Here is a 14,132-nt window from a genome sequence, read left to right as displayed (position 1 = left end):
ATTTTCAGGCAATGTCCCTTTAATGAAATGAACATCATATTAAGAACACAATATTTCATATGACCACAATAATACTGGGTTTTTGTAGGCTTGTGTAATTGCAAAATAGAGTACACTCCACTGGATATTTCAGTAAATGAAGACGATTGGGTTATTTACAAAATGCAACATTCAGTTATAAATAATTAAAGATCTGAATTATTGAAATCAAGCAACAAGCAGCTGTGGCTCCATTCTTCAGCAACATAAAGGTTTTTCTTTGGCACAAAGAAAAATACATCAGAAATTAAACAGAATATTTTAGTGCCCTGATTATTTTTCCTTTTAAATAAAGACATTGTCTTGCATGCAACTTGCAAATTGGAAATTGTTAACAAAAGCATAGTTACTGATAGAGAGGCAACATTAAGATTATATGTATACCTATCGCCCATGATATTAAATGAACCAGACAAGTCTATCTTTCTAATCAACAAAATCATACCACTCCTATATAATAAAATATGACAAAGAAAGAGCATATTATGACACAGCAACAAGTGTAACAACACAGGGTGTGGTGCCCAGAGAACAATGGAGAAACGTGGCAATGAGGTGCGTAGCAGAAATACTATTTCCTGTTAATGTAATTTCCTGAATTGCAAGTGCATTAAAAAGCTCATAAAACAGAAGTATGGCTTTGGATTTGTGAGTCAACTCAAGGCAATACTACGGTGGCCCCTAAATTACAAACAGCTCGACCTCCACAATCAAAAACCTGCTAAATACAGCTTAAAGGAAATCTCAATCCAGGTTCCTCTGCTATCCAGTCATTCAGGTATTAGATCAGACAAGGTCTGAGTGGGTATATTGTGAATTTATCACACAAGAGAAGCTCCAGCAGTGCTGATAGGAGTACATAGAAATGAAAAGGAAACATTTTTTTATATTTAAAAGTTTCGCATAGCCTTTTTATTTCACTCTGAGATTCTGTACAGCCACACTCACGCAAATCCTCTTCTGTTGAGTGAGCGCGCACACACACAACCACACACACACACACACACACGCACACACACACTGAAGCATAAACTTGCAGACAACATAGAAGTGCATACATGAGTAACACAACCAGTTATTCGAAGCGCACATAAGGGTGAAAGTTTTTCCACGGATTAAATGCATATAGCTTGACTTTGGAAATGGCCCATCTCATAAACCATTTCATGCTATAGTTGATATGCATAGAAAAATCACAATTAAAATATTAAAGCTTTCATTAGACATCTAAAATCAACATCATATGCCAATTTTAGAAATGACTTGTACATTTTTTTTATAAGATAAATGTGTATCTTATTTTTGAAAATGACAATAAAAACACCTGCCTTAGTATTTTTTTATTTTTTAAATCATTTCACAGCAAACTCTCTCAACGCTACTGAGGCAAAAGTACCAGTTTAGGGTCCTGGATGCCTTCATGATATTATATCTTAAATTAGATAATTATTAAGAGACCGTTGAAACATAACCCAGTCATTCAAGAGTTCATTAAGGACATGCATAGTTGTTCACATGTAAGCATAATTTACACCGTGGTTTCACTTTTCCACAAACCACTCTTCATTCCAACAGAGCTCTGTGATTGGTCTGTGCCACTCATGTCCTGCTCTAGTTCCAGCACAGAGTTTTTCAGGTTGCCATTTTGGCCAGCGGCCCCCGGCACAGTGGCGGTGTCGCCGTTCAGAGGGTAGGAGCAGCGCTTTGTTTCCGCAGAAGCTGCGACTTTTAAATTGTCTCTGCTGGCACATCGCCTCTGAGCGTTTTGCATGGCCACTCGGCTGGCCATCGATGGCAGCAGGGGGAATGGTTTGCGACTCCCGCTGCTGCCTCCATCGCTTCCCTCCGAGGGGCTCGTAGCTACTGATTCTCCCACTCGCTTCCCGTTTGTCAGCACGCTGGCCTGGTTCTCTGACAGACTGTGGTGAATGCTGCCATTCTCACTTGTGGCTTGTTTGTAAACAGCATGCGATGAACTGAGGTGGTCTAAACCTATGGGCCCTAAAGCTCCAAGACTGCCCCCACCTCCAGCAGCCCTTAGAGCTTTGAGACGATAGTGACCTCTGCCCTCGCCCCGATGATAGTATTGACTACTGCCTTGTTTAGTTCTGCTGCTCGCTTTCCTTCTCTGGGGCTGTCCTGGGGCTGCAGAGTTAATGGTGGGCAGAACATTGTTTGTAGGCTTGGTGATGTTGTCAGTACTGGTGCTAGTGTTGTTGCCCGTAGGAGCACGTGAAGTGCCGTTTGAATTGTCTTGTGTCGCCTGCAGCAGGTTGGTGAGCTTGCAAGGCCCTGGGCCCACGCTGCTGATCCCACTTGGTGTGGATGACGACCTAGCTGATGAGGAATTATGAGAGTCACCAGGTGGATGGCAGTTGATAAAAAGCTGGGATCCCTGTTCAGAGGTCTGGACCCCACTCCCAGTAGTGCAGGTATGGGTGTAGGTAGACATGGGATGAGGGCGTTGATAGCCTGGGCAACAAGCCAGCCAAGAGGTCTGGACATCTTGTCGCCGGAAGCAGTGGTGCACCACCAGAAAACCCCCCAAAACTGTTGCGACTATCCCATAGAGACAGCTAAACAACAAGCTAGTGTGACCTGTAAGCCACACTGCCATGGCTGCACAACACCACAGAGCCACAAACAGGAAGTGGGTGGCCACCAGCACAGAGAACTGTGTCTTGAGCGAATACTGATCCTCTGGAGACATAACAGGGTGTACAGGTCCAGTCACTGAGTCTGTGGAGAGCAGGCTGGTACTTCCTGCGAGCGCAGGATGGCTCTCGGTCACAGGAGAAGACAGAGTGGTTCCTGTGCATTCTTTGGCCCCACGGCGCCTCAAGCGAAAAACAGTGCACAGGAAATAGATCCAGGTCACCAACACCACCAGGCCAGCGGGGACAAAGAAAGACCCCAGGCTGGAGCGCCGGACCAGCCAGCAGCTGCAAGAGGCAGAAAAGATTGCAGGAGAGTCAGCACAAAACAAGGACATCTTTGTGTGTCATTCGCTTCAGCAGCAATCCAAACAACACAAAGTCAAGGGCCAAATGGCTCAAGGATAAAAAGAGAGGCACTTACTAAGGGCTGTTGTCTCCATAGTCGTTAACATTGACAGCTGCTGTGATCCCACAAATGATGAGAGGAACACCATCAGCTATCAAATAGAACCTTGAATAACAGAGAGACACATATCAAACTCATGCGATAAAAAGCGATTCTTGTGCATGTTTGACCTTCGGCTGCCATGATCTTTTTTCTTTTCCTTTTGGTGTTTTAATGTATTCCTGGTTCTCTATCATGTGCAGGGCTTTATGATCTTTGGCTGTCTTAGTAGGCACAGTGTTACATGGGTCAGCACAGACACCAGAATCTATGTTCTCATCTAATGTGGCTGAATAGGCAACAAATGGTGGCTGGAGGTCAGAGGCACAGTGTAGTATGAGCACAACCTCTAGATCACAGGAACAGAAAAGCAGGAAGAGAAGAAAATCGGGAATACTGGATATGATAGATATGCTCAGATTCATGACAACTCCCACTCATTCTCTTATGGTGGTCTCATGCCCCTTTCCCCCCTCCCCCTCCCCTTAGCCATTGGGCACAATAACCACCTTTGATCGTGCACACTTTGGGTGGTCACACACAAGAATTACAGCATCTGCCCAAAATATAAACCTTATTGACAACAAACAATAATCTCACAGTAAAGGAAGTGGGCGAAGGTGAGTTGAATCTTGTTCACTGACCTGAGCATAGGTCGTTGCGTAGGCGGAACAGGAGATTCTCCATCTGGTTGCCGGGGCATTCTCCACACAGCCTCTTTGTAAATCACCCTGGCGCTGACTCCAATCCACAGCAGGGTTGACAGCGAGGAGTAATGCAAGGCAATGCCAACCTGTCATGTAATGTTGTCAGATCAGACATCAATCTTAAATTCCTCTAAAAAAATGCAATACTTGAAATTCAAAACTTACTGCTTGGCAAACGACTGGATAGCTTGTTAAGCTTATGCCGCCTGCGTATATCGCTGTTGTCATTGCAATGTGGAAGCAGGTATTCAGCAATGTGTGCCAACTTTTTCTTGATATGCATATTGAACTATGGGAGAAGAGTAAGCTAATTAGATAATGAAGCAAAAAATAAATAAATAGTAGCGAGAAATTGCAAATACACTACAGTACCTGTGGTGCAGTATGTGTGTAATGATGATAGTAAAGAGGCAAAGGAGCAGAACTGCAGTGCAGGCATAGACCACTGGATGGAGCACCCTCACAGTCAGTGGGGAGCTAGGGAAGTCAGGTACCTCCTAGAAACCACAGAAGTCAAGTTAACTCTCATTTAGCCATGGTGATCTTGGATGAATCATTACATTTTTGAGCCTACCTGCAGAACGGCATAGTTGCTAAGCAGAGAGCAGCGCATGGTGGAGGTGTTGCTGTCACTGCGGACCAACTGGCAGCCCTCCTGACTCCAGCTTCCCTGCTTCTCCGGTCCCTTAAGGCTCCAATGGGCTGCCACGGCATCGGTACCAGGAGACAAGTGGCGGAGTGACACCCAGATGGGGTCTGAATTGTTCTGCATGCTGCAACCATCTGTCACAGAATGAAATTAATAAATAACTAAAAACCTACTGTTTACTGAATAGAATACCCAATGCATTCTACTTTCCACCTGGTTGTTTTTGTAAAAACAATTACATAAACTGGGGTATAAGTGCAAAAAAATGGATTGAAGGCTTTGTTTATATTTCATGATTGGTCGCTACAATTTGCAAAATGACTCTTGGCAAAGAGAGAGAAAAACCTGCCAAGGCAAAAACAAGCAACGAACAAAGAACAGTCCCAAGGTTTTTCTGGTGCAGTGGTTCAGACAAAGTAGCCTTTCATTATACTGAGTTTCACACAGTATCGGATCTGTAAAAATTATACCCGGGTTACGTTTGGTGAAGAAAGCAACTGTCCCATTTGACTGCAAGGGATTTTTCATATTTAATTAATTCAAATAAGCGCAAAGTGGTTCGTTCTTTGTTCATCCTGAAGCATAATTATGATGTTTGTAGCTGTCACAGAGCAGAAGAATTACACTAATGTGTTTTATTATGATGCCTAAGCATACAGAGCATCCAAACACCCATGATTTTAACTTTAAAACATTAACTTTAAATATGCATAAATAAATAAATAAATAAATAAAAGGAGTCTCTTTAATATACTAAAGGTTTCCTTACCTAGGCCTACAAAGACTACAGGGCTGTTGACAGTGCGTCTGCGGGAGTGTTCAGTAGTGGTGCTCGAGTTCCCAGTCAAAGGAAAAAAGCTGCCTGTTCGAAAGGCTACAAACTGCAGTTTACAGTCTGCTGCAGCATCCGAAGCAAACAGATTAGCTGGAAGAGTCACCGAGGCCAAGGCTACAGAATTCTGGAGAATTAAAAAAGGTGTAAGTCACACAAGAAGCCAAACTGCAAATGTTGATTGTATCAAAATCCTTCATTAAACCTAAACTGTCCGTGTCTATATGATGTGGTTATTAATGAAGTAGACAGAACAGGCGGATGCAAGAAGGCATACATAAGCCTCACCTTTAGGAAAAAATTGTTGAGAGAGGTGTTATGGGCACCAGTGCTACAGTGGACGCGAAGCTGCTGTTCATGGCCAGACTCTGACGTTTCCATTCCCAGGTTGCCCACTGACACCTCACGCTGCTGATGCGCAGTACAAGTTATCCCAGTGAAGTGGGCAGGTTGAATTAGATGGGCTTCCATCACAATGTTCTTAGACATCTGTAAACATGAAGTCACCCAGGCAAGGTAAACACCCTGACACTTTCATTTAAACATTACTATGGGTTTTGTTGCATTACACAGACAATTTCACACAGAAATATGATTAAAGACATGCACCGCTCTTCTAAATCACACACACATGCATTTCCTACTGCATGAATGAACTATAGAAAGATTTCACAGGTTTCACAGCAAGCATGCTCTGTTGAAAATCACATGATAAATATATAAAAAACAGTTAATAGTTCCCACCATGGAAAATTCTTTAGCATTACTGTGTAGCTGAGACCAAGCCAATGTCTCAAGGGAGTTGACTATAGAACTACAGGCTCTCTTCTCTCTCTGGGCCAGAGCGAGAATCTGTTCATCCACCTGCATCAGGTTACTGCCCATCTCCACCATCACCGCCAACAACTGGAGCACAGGGAAATTTAAAAGGAGATTTAATAAGGAACTCTAGAGAATATATTACTACATTTACTTAAAGTGCCCTCACCTCTTTTATCTGTGTCACATATTCCATAAACTTCTCCATAATTTGCGCCATGTACAGTACATCGACCGAGTCAGTAAAACCAGCAGCCTCCAGGGTGTATGTGCGAACTTGATGTGCCACTGTGACAACATTGGATGCATTGATGGGCCTCTGAAAAGCAAGAGCGGAAATATGGTGAGGACATAAGGAGTCACGTCATGCTGCGAATGTTTATTGAACCAACATACTACGGCGGTAACAGTGCTGCGACTGACCAGGATGAAGGTATGCAAGACACGTGTGATGCCGTTGGTGTAGTGACAGTTTGAGTAGTCGCCATCCTCCCATTTTCCAGTACGGTCACAATAGCGAGAGGCTTTTTTCTGCTCCATGCCCCCCTCAACAGAAAGGGAAGGGTAACGCAGCTGCAGGCAGTACTGGTGGGAGGTAATTCCTGCCAGAGTTCTTGGCCACCTGTGGATAAATGCCAGAGAATAATGGCAACGCTGAATCTTTTTTTTAATATCGTATGTTCCATATTATAATATACAGGATATATTTAAAGCTTTAACTGACCTGAACTCCCCGCGGTTGTTGACAACTTTATCTTCTGGACAGAAGGAGGCACTGTTCTCCAGTACCACTATCTCAACGGTGAGAGACTTGTTGCCCCTCCCAGTAGAAACCACACACTCCCACTCTCCACTGGCCTCCACATGCACATCGTATAGAATAAGCTCACTGGATAAAGATGATAGCGACAGCTCATTATAACACATCGTTAACACATAGTATTGTAACTAATAAAGCCTCTCCCTTTTTTTTTTTTTACTCAGGACTGTCTTTGCACTAAAACGAAAACAACTCATCTGATCTACTACTACTCTGTCTGCGTTGCTCTATTTACCACACCTGGTGATAAAGGTGCAGTCATGCACGACACTGCTCTCCAGCTGGACACCCATTTCTGGATCAGTGGTCACCGGCTGACCATTGTGACGCCAGTGTAAAGTGGTCATCTTGTCCACCAAGGCAGCAGCGCAGTGGAAGGGCAGCCGATCGCCTTTGAAGACCACCTGACGCTGAGACGGCAGCAGTGACATGGTGTGCAGCTCCAGAGGACCATCTGAGCAACACGGTGGGAAAAGATACAGATGTGAAGGTTACACATCGCTCGGAACTGCTTGTGCTGCTCTCTCATTACCAAGCCTCAGCTACATTTTTCCACAGAAGCTATTATGAGTCTGCCGTTCTAGAGCAGACTGGATGCAGACTGCAGCAATTGGTAAATTCAACCCACAGGATTAGCTGTCAACACAACTCACTGAGCCTTTTGGAAATATGTCCCCCGCAGAGCAGCGGGGATTGATTTTGTTCAACCCTTTTTTGGTCGGTTAATCCTTGAAATAGCTGAGATGAGCTTGAACTTCATAATGAGTGAACTGTTGCTATCATTCACAGTGCAACATTCTCTGAAATAAAGTGGTGAACCGCCTCATTCATATGCCTCACTGCTGCCAGGCTCTTACCACAGCTCAGATGGCCTTCCCTTAGTCCACGCAGGGGCTTTCCCCTCAGGCTCATGGGGTAGGCACACAGGGTTTCTTCCCCTAGCCGTGCTGGACTGCCGCGAAAGAAGTTCGGGACCCATTGCAGCTCGCAGTCACATGTTAGGTAGTCTGAGTTGAAGTTCCTGAAGAGAGAACCAATGTATTGTAAATAGTACTAACAGACCATCAAAGAACTTTGTGCTCCAATTTTGATGAGTTAAATTCTAACATTATTCTAATACTATTTAATTTGAATGTTAGCACTAATTAGCACGTATCCATATCTGTGTTTTGCACTTTGCTTGCTAAGCTAGCAAGTTCACTCTCTTCTCCTAATATGGTCCATTTTGACTCCACAAACACAAGATGACAAAATAACAAACACACGGGTTAAAAACAGCCACTTCACAAATATCTCATGCCCATGTCCATCTTTTATATACAGTCTGTGGTTCAGTTTTGAAATGTTTGTAGATAAACTTCAATGTTTCTTTACGGTAGCATAAATGATATGCTTTCAGTTTTTTTTAAAAAAAAGCATGCACAGTATAGACAAAAATATCCAAATTAAAATAAATACATGTCAAATAAATCCTCTTTGATTATTTGAGCTTTGACACAGGCTTCACTGTGAAACACGGTTGGCATACACACGGGAAAATAAATATTAATTGAAAATAAATGTTATCTTTGTCTAGGATGTCCAAAAATATTTTGTTAAACTATGGACTGGTATGCCGTGAGGGTAACCTCGGGGGAACGAAAGGCCGACAGAGTTTAATACTCACACTAGCTTGAGGGACGGCAACTCTTCAAACACCCCTGGATTCATGGTTGATATGATGTTGCCAGAGAGGTTCCTAACAGAACACAAATTAGATATGAACAGTGTAACTTCATAGCTTTGCTGTAACTCATAGAGGACTTTTTTTAATCAAATCAATTCATCTGCCTCTTACAGTTTAGTAAGATTGGTCAGCCCCTGGAACATGTCTGCAGTCAGGCAGCCAATGCGGTTGTTGGAAAGGTCACTAAAAGTGTAAAAGACAAAAGAATGTGGTCAGTTATTTTCAAATTAAGAGGCCTTTTCTCAATCACTCAGCACCAGATTGTGGTGTCTTGACTCTTTCAGTGGCCGCATTGCTTTACTGATGTGAAATGTCATTTGTCTAAGAAACATATGCAATAACTTGTATAGGATCTCCTTTCATGTCTTTAAAAATTAAGTAGCTGTATTCAACTGTAGTCAGAACATTATATATTTTAATATTTGGGAAGTTAAAGAAGGGTTCCAACAGTTCTGGCTACTTCTCCTTATCAGGACACAAAGGGACCCAAGTACGAGTTTATCATCATTGGGGTAAAAGCAGGGCCCCAGTTCTGCTGTCCACCTCTGAGTGTGATGTATATCTGCAGTCAGAGAGGGATCTGCTCTGTTGTACCTCTGACACTACCCAGCAGAGAGCTGTCCAGAGCATGTGTTTATCTCTATCTGTTTGTTTTGAGAAGCCCCAGACCTTGCAGGGAAAACACAAGAAGGGGGAGGAGGGAAAGGGAGTCATGCGGCGCTGCGCCGAGGAGCCTCTTTGGACCCACGCTGCAACCAGACCTCGGTGTCCAAAAACACAATGAGTGAGCAGCAAGCGGCCTCAAACAGCCGCCTTGTCACATTCAATTGCGTGTGAGGAGCCCTGAGGTTTGAAGCGGGGCTCACAGATGACATCCCAGTGTCCCCTCTGCAGAAACATTTAGGAAAGGAAGCTTTTATGGTGACAATAACACCATGAACCTGATATGACATATGACATCTGTGAGCTTCCAAAAAAATATATATGTGGGTTTTCTCCTGACTACTGCCAATCTGGGCAACAAACTAACCTCCGTCCATCTTATGCTAAACCTTAGGATTAAACTCTCTGTGTTTATTGAGTTGTGAACCCGAGTGAAATGTGGGTCATCTTAATATCTACTTACAGTTTCCGAAGCTCAGAGAGGCTTTGGAAGGCTCCAGGCATGATGGTGCTGATTAAGTTGTGCTTGAGGTCCCTGGGGGAAAGAGAAAATGTTAGGTGCACGCAAGGACTATACTGACACATTAACAAGAGGACTGCAAACTTTCATTTTTGTATTCTCACTGAGAGTTGCAATGTTTAGATTGGTACTGCAATCATATATTTGTAATCAATATGTAGCTGGAGCTAATTCACTGAGCTTAGCATAAACTTGGATCAAGGGAAGCAGCTAACCCGGTATGTCATTGTAATAAAATGAGTCCTCAAGGGGCACAAAGTTGTAAGGCTCTAGCTTGATTAATTAACCCTTTCAGAGAAGAAAGTTTAAAAATAACAGCAGCATTTTAAGGGATTTTGTGTAGTAATAGTCACAAGCATGGTATCACCATTTACCATTGAAAGAAGACGCTGTTAGGTTTAAATGAATGGGAGCAGGGACACACATCCTAAACCTGGCTCGTCCAGCGAGCCACAGCAGGATATTTGTGCAAACAAATAGGAAATATTATCCGAACTGCCTCCTGGGCTTGAGACTAGCGAGATATTCAACCACATAAAACACTTGTGGAATCTGAAACTATTAACACTAAGTTCTGTTATTTATTTATTTATTTATTCTTTTTTTTCCAAAACTGTCCTTCCCGCAATAAGCTTTACCCAATTCAAACCATAAATAATAATTTTCTTTGAAGATTTAATTTCATACTATCCGCTGCACTTCTCCACCCTGTTCCACTTCTACACCCACACTCCAGTCTTAAAGACTTTAGCTAGATACTCCCATCTACATCAGCTGCTGTAGATTAGATTTTGAACCTTTTTTTTGGCCAGGTGAGAATAGCAAGGCTAAATGAGGTCGGGAGACGGATGGTTATGAACAGCACATGTTATCCACGTTCCTATAGCATGAAATAGTTCTGCTCTCATCAGAGCAGTCGCAGAGTCAGATTTCCTTACAGGAGCATCAGTGCAGCAGCTGCGTTTTTCTCGATTTCTCTTTTTAACAAAGACTTCGATGTTATGTTAGACCTCAGAGGACCTTTTGGTCCTTTTTGTTTTCCACAAAACATTATCTTCCACGGCGGTTGTCAACCACGCTGCTTCACATCACCTCAGGCGTCTCTTAACCACTGTTTTGTCTGCTTTCCAAGAGATGAACTTTTCTGGGTAAGCTACGGCGGGAAAATTGTTGTAGAAAATGCTTCGAGCAAAGAAATTACACTGCGGTGTGGCTGAGACATGCTCAAAAAGATCAGGGGGTTTTGCTATTGGTCCTTCTAAGCCATCACTCATATTTAGATTCGAAACAGGAGACTGGTTGAAACGATGGAGCAAAAAAAAAAAAAACTGGCCCCAGACCAACAGGCTAAAGTTTGCTCGGTTCAGATCTTTGAGTTTGTGCCAGCTTGTCAGTCAGAACATTTGCAACAATTTCACAGCTTTTTAAAAATCGGAGATATTTCCACCTCTGTGATTCTAAATAAGCAGTAAAAAAAAGCATATCACCAATCAAATCAAAGAGCAATCTGGGTGTTTGACAGAGAACAGCTACACTTTTCAGTATCTGTGTGTGTGTTTGTGTGTGTCTCCGGACTATATTGTGAGTCTGTCACAATATAAAATAGCAATCTTTGTGGTACTGCGTCTCACTCTGAATATACATGTGTTTCTGGGGGACATTAGCTTTATAGAATTTGTTGACCCAGGCAGGGGAAGAACAATACTGCTGTTTCCAGTCTGTGTGTCACGGGGCTCATTAGTGCAGCGATGAAAGACGCGGCACTGCCCACTACTTCCTCTCCCTGAGATATGTCTCGCTCCCTCCCTGTCTGTCCCTTTGACACACACATGCTCCACGTGCGCACAGCCACACACTTTGCTGTGTTACCAAACGTGCTCTTACAGCTGGATTAAAATGCTAACACAAAAGTGCCACAGAGTCGCTGTAAGCTGGGATTCAGTTGCTAGATAGAAGTGTCAGTTTCAAGGCTTGTCTTTAAATGCTTGTTTTTGTCACCTCCTTCTTGCAGATGGAGGTAATGTTTACTATAACACTGCTCATATGATCTACACAACACATTTATTATTAAGACAGTGCATTATTTCTTTTCCTTTATATTGTAAAAATCTCCTGCTTAAATCTCCTCAGATCAGCAAACTAAAGATCTCGAGAAAAATATAATGGCTAATTTTAATTAGCTTCTTAATAAATGTAATGTACTGCACAGAACAACTAAATTAACTCATTTCTTCTGGTGTGTTATCTTCTGTTATATTGTCTGGTGGAAAAAAACACCTAAAAAAAAATCAAAAATCAACAGATGATACTAGAATGACACAAACATGACATAAATCCAAATAGACTTACACAAGTACACAAACATGTTAGCCGTGCTGTTCTCACAGGACATTAGACTGAGTTCAAATTTGTGCCTGGATACCAAACCAAACCAAAGAAGCGTTTGTTGATTTTTGGAGGAGGCCACTTCCTTCTGTCCCTGCAACATGTGCTATTAAAGGTGAGCCGGTCGCTGCAGTGCACTGATATGTAAATATTTGGGTGCTGTTTTTGATAGGTAGTTAAATTTCGATTCAAACACAGATGCTATATGTGGGAAAGTTATGAAATTGACCCTTGTGAAAATAATTTAGTTCTCCTTTATCAAGTCAGTACTTTTATTTTCTCTGATTTGCTGGTTTGGAAGTCTTAAATCTTAAACACAGGAGCAAAATGTATCATTCAAGTGAATGAATGAAGCCAGAACTATATAGTGACTGTGCCAATGTGGATTTCATGTTTCTCAAGAGGAATCTTATCCCAACTGCATCAAGCCAATGTGCATTTCCTGTCTGGCTCAAGGCTCTGACCTGATTATTAACACACCGCTGCCTCTGATCCCTTCTCTTATCACCAGGCTGGTAAACGTGAAGGATAACAGGAACTGAAGCACTGTCCAAGCACTTCGCCGGCACAATCCCAGCTGAATGTCTGGAGCCGCCTCTTACCACTGGCTCACAGTGTCCGATTTGTTTCCAGCGCTATTTAAAACCTTCAGTACAGTAGATTGAAAATAGAGTAGCAGGCTTCACACTCAGGCGATGACTTGTGTGCGTGCCCTCTGGAGTAGCCAGCGCCCCATCTTACAGCAGCTTCACAGCTCAGTGACCTCGACACTGATGAAAACAGCTGTCACCAAGGAAGAGGATAACAGCAGAGACAATGAATGCTTCAAAGCCTCATGCTTGCAGACCATGAAAATATCAACAATTTTAACGTCTAAAGTTTAAATTGTAGCTATTATTTTAGTTTTTCAACATCCTCCTCAGGAGCAGCATCTATTTCTTCCAAAAGCTCGATGAGCTGATTGATGGCGACACATTGTTACAGTCACTACGACCTTTCTTTTTGAGTTATGCTTTGTAACCTTCTGAGTGCAGTGCTTCATCCCCTACGCTACATGTGGCGCGTATGATTAGACGGTGACAAACTCAAGCTCGCTCCCAAATCCAAAAGGGGCCATTGTCTGCCGCCGCTGGGCCTAACACCAGAGGCAGCCATTAAGAATGCCCCCCCCCCCAAAACTCCTCCTGATCAATGGGACTGGTCCTCTGCCATTCTGAAGAGTCATTGCTCTGTTGGATACAGGGGATGAGCGCCTGGGCCCCATGCAGACTGGAGAGGAGCGACGTGCTTGTAGGGCAGCGAGAGGGTAATAATGAAGACATGGTCTGTAAAGCGCTCCAGACATGGAGTGCTCCATTATCAGGAGCACAGCAGCAGCAACTGGAGTGCTGACATTGTTTAGGCTCCAGCCCTGGAGGGAGCTGGGAAAATGACGGAAGCCGGGGGAATGGCCACTCATTATCACCAGACTGGAATTAAGAATTTCCTGTTGCTGGAGTTTTTTTTAAAAGTTTTTTTTTAATGGAAAGTCAGTGGGTTGCGGCGTGATTTCTATACTTTAATTGCAGTTTTCTCTGTATACGACTCAATAAAGGAAAAAAGACAGAAACAAACATGTCTGAAGGTATGATGGAAAAAAAGCGAGGGGGTGTTAACTGCCACCTTGGTTCCTGAAAGAGGTCAGCGGAGACCATTTTTGTGCCGCGTGTCATTTCCTGTCTGGTTGGCGGGTCTAGCAGAGGCCTTTGCTCGTTTATTTTTACAGTTTCCTTTCTCTCTCCCTCTCTTTTTTTTAACTAGGTAGTTTTCCTTTGTCGGGAGGGGCAGGTGGGTTAAAGGATTCAGTAATAAGAAGAAAAATACGGCCCTG

The 14,132-nt window shown here is 43.1% G+C and overlaps 1 protein-coding gene across 1 annotated transcript in view; it reads right to left on the bottom strand.

Moving 5' to 3' along the window:
* Nucleotides 1-8: 8 nt before the first annotated feature.
* LOC146656885 (adhesion G protein-coupled receptor A2-like) overlaps nt 9-14,132 on the bottom strand; it is a 39,712-nt gene continuing 25,588 nt past the window's right edge. Inside the window, exons 3-19 of the mRNA XM_085424674.1 lie at nt 9,821-9,892; nt 8,806-8,877; nt 8,635-8,706; nt 7,826-7,989; nt 7,209-7,422; nt 6,873-7,037; nt 6,572-6,770; nt 6,318-6,467; nt 6,074-6,235; nt 5,618-5,818; nt 5,267-5,456; nt 4,423-4,631; nt 4,221-4,345; nt 4,014-4,137; nt 3,786-3,934; nt 3,118-3,207; nt 9-2,981 (exon numbers count right to left, since the gene is read on the bottom strand). Of these exons, the coding sequence (XP_085280800.1) occupies nt 1,568-2,981; nt 3,118-3,207; nt 3,786-3,934; nt 4,014-4,137; nt 4,221-4,345; nt 4,423-4,631; nt 5,267-5,456; nt 5,618-5,818; nt 6,074-6,235; nt 6,318-6,467; nt 6,572-6,770; nt 6,873-7,037; nt 7,209-7,422; nt 7,826-7,989; nt 8,635-8,706; nt 8,806-8,877; nt 9,821-9,892 (3,772 nt within the window). The 3' untranslated portion in view covers nt 9-1,567. The remainder of the gene's footprint in view (nt 2,982-3,117; nt 3,208-3,785; nt 3,935-4,013; nt 4,138-4,220; nt 4,346-4,422; nt 4,632-5,266; nt 5,457-5,617; nt 5,819-6,073; nt 6,236-6,317; nt 6,468-6,571; nt 6,771-6,872; nt 7,038-7,208; nt 7,423-7,825; nt 7,990-8,634; nt 8,707-8,805; nt 8,878-9,820; nt 9,893-14,132) is intronic.

Source organism: Rhamphochromis longiceps, linkage group LG12 (assembly GCF_057381845.1).
Source record: "Rhamphochromis longiceps isolate RC_006_pf linkage group LG12, R_longiceps_female_GT1.1, whole genome shotgun sequence".
Taxonomy (NCBI): domain Eukaryota; kingdom Metazoa; phylum Chordata; class Actinopteri; order Cichliformes; family Cichlidae; genus Rhamphochromis; species Rhamphochromis longiceps.
Note: the sequence above shows the minus strand (reverse complement) of the source record. Positions and strands in the feature narration are given on the sequence as shown.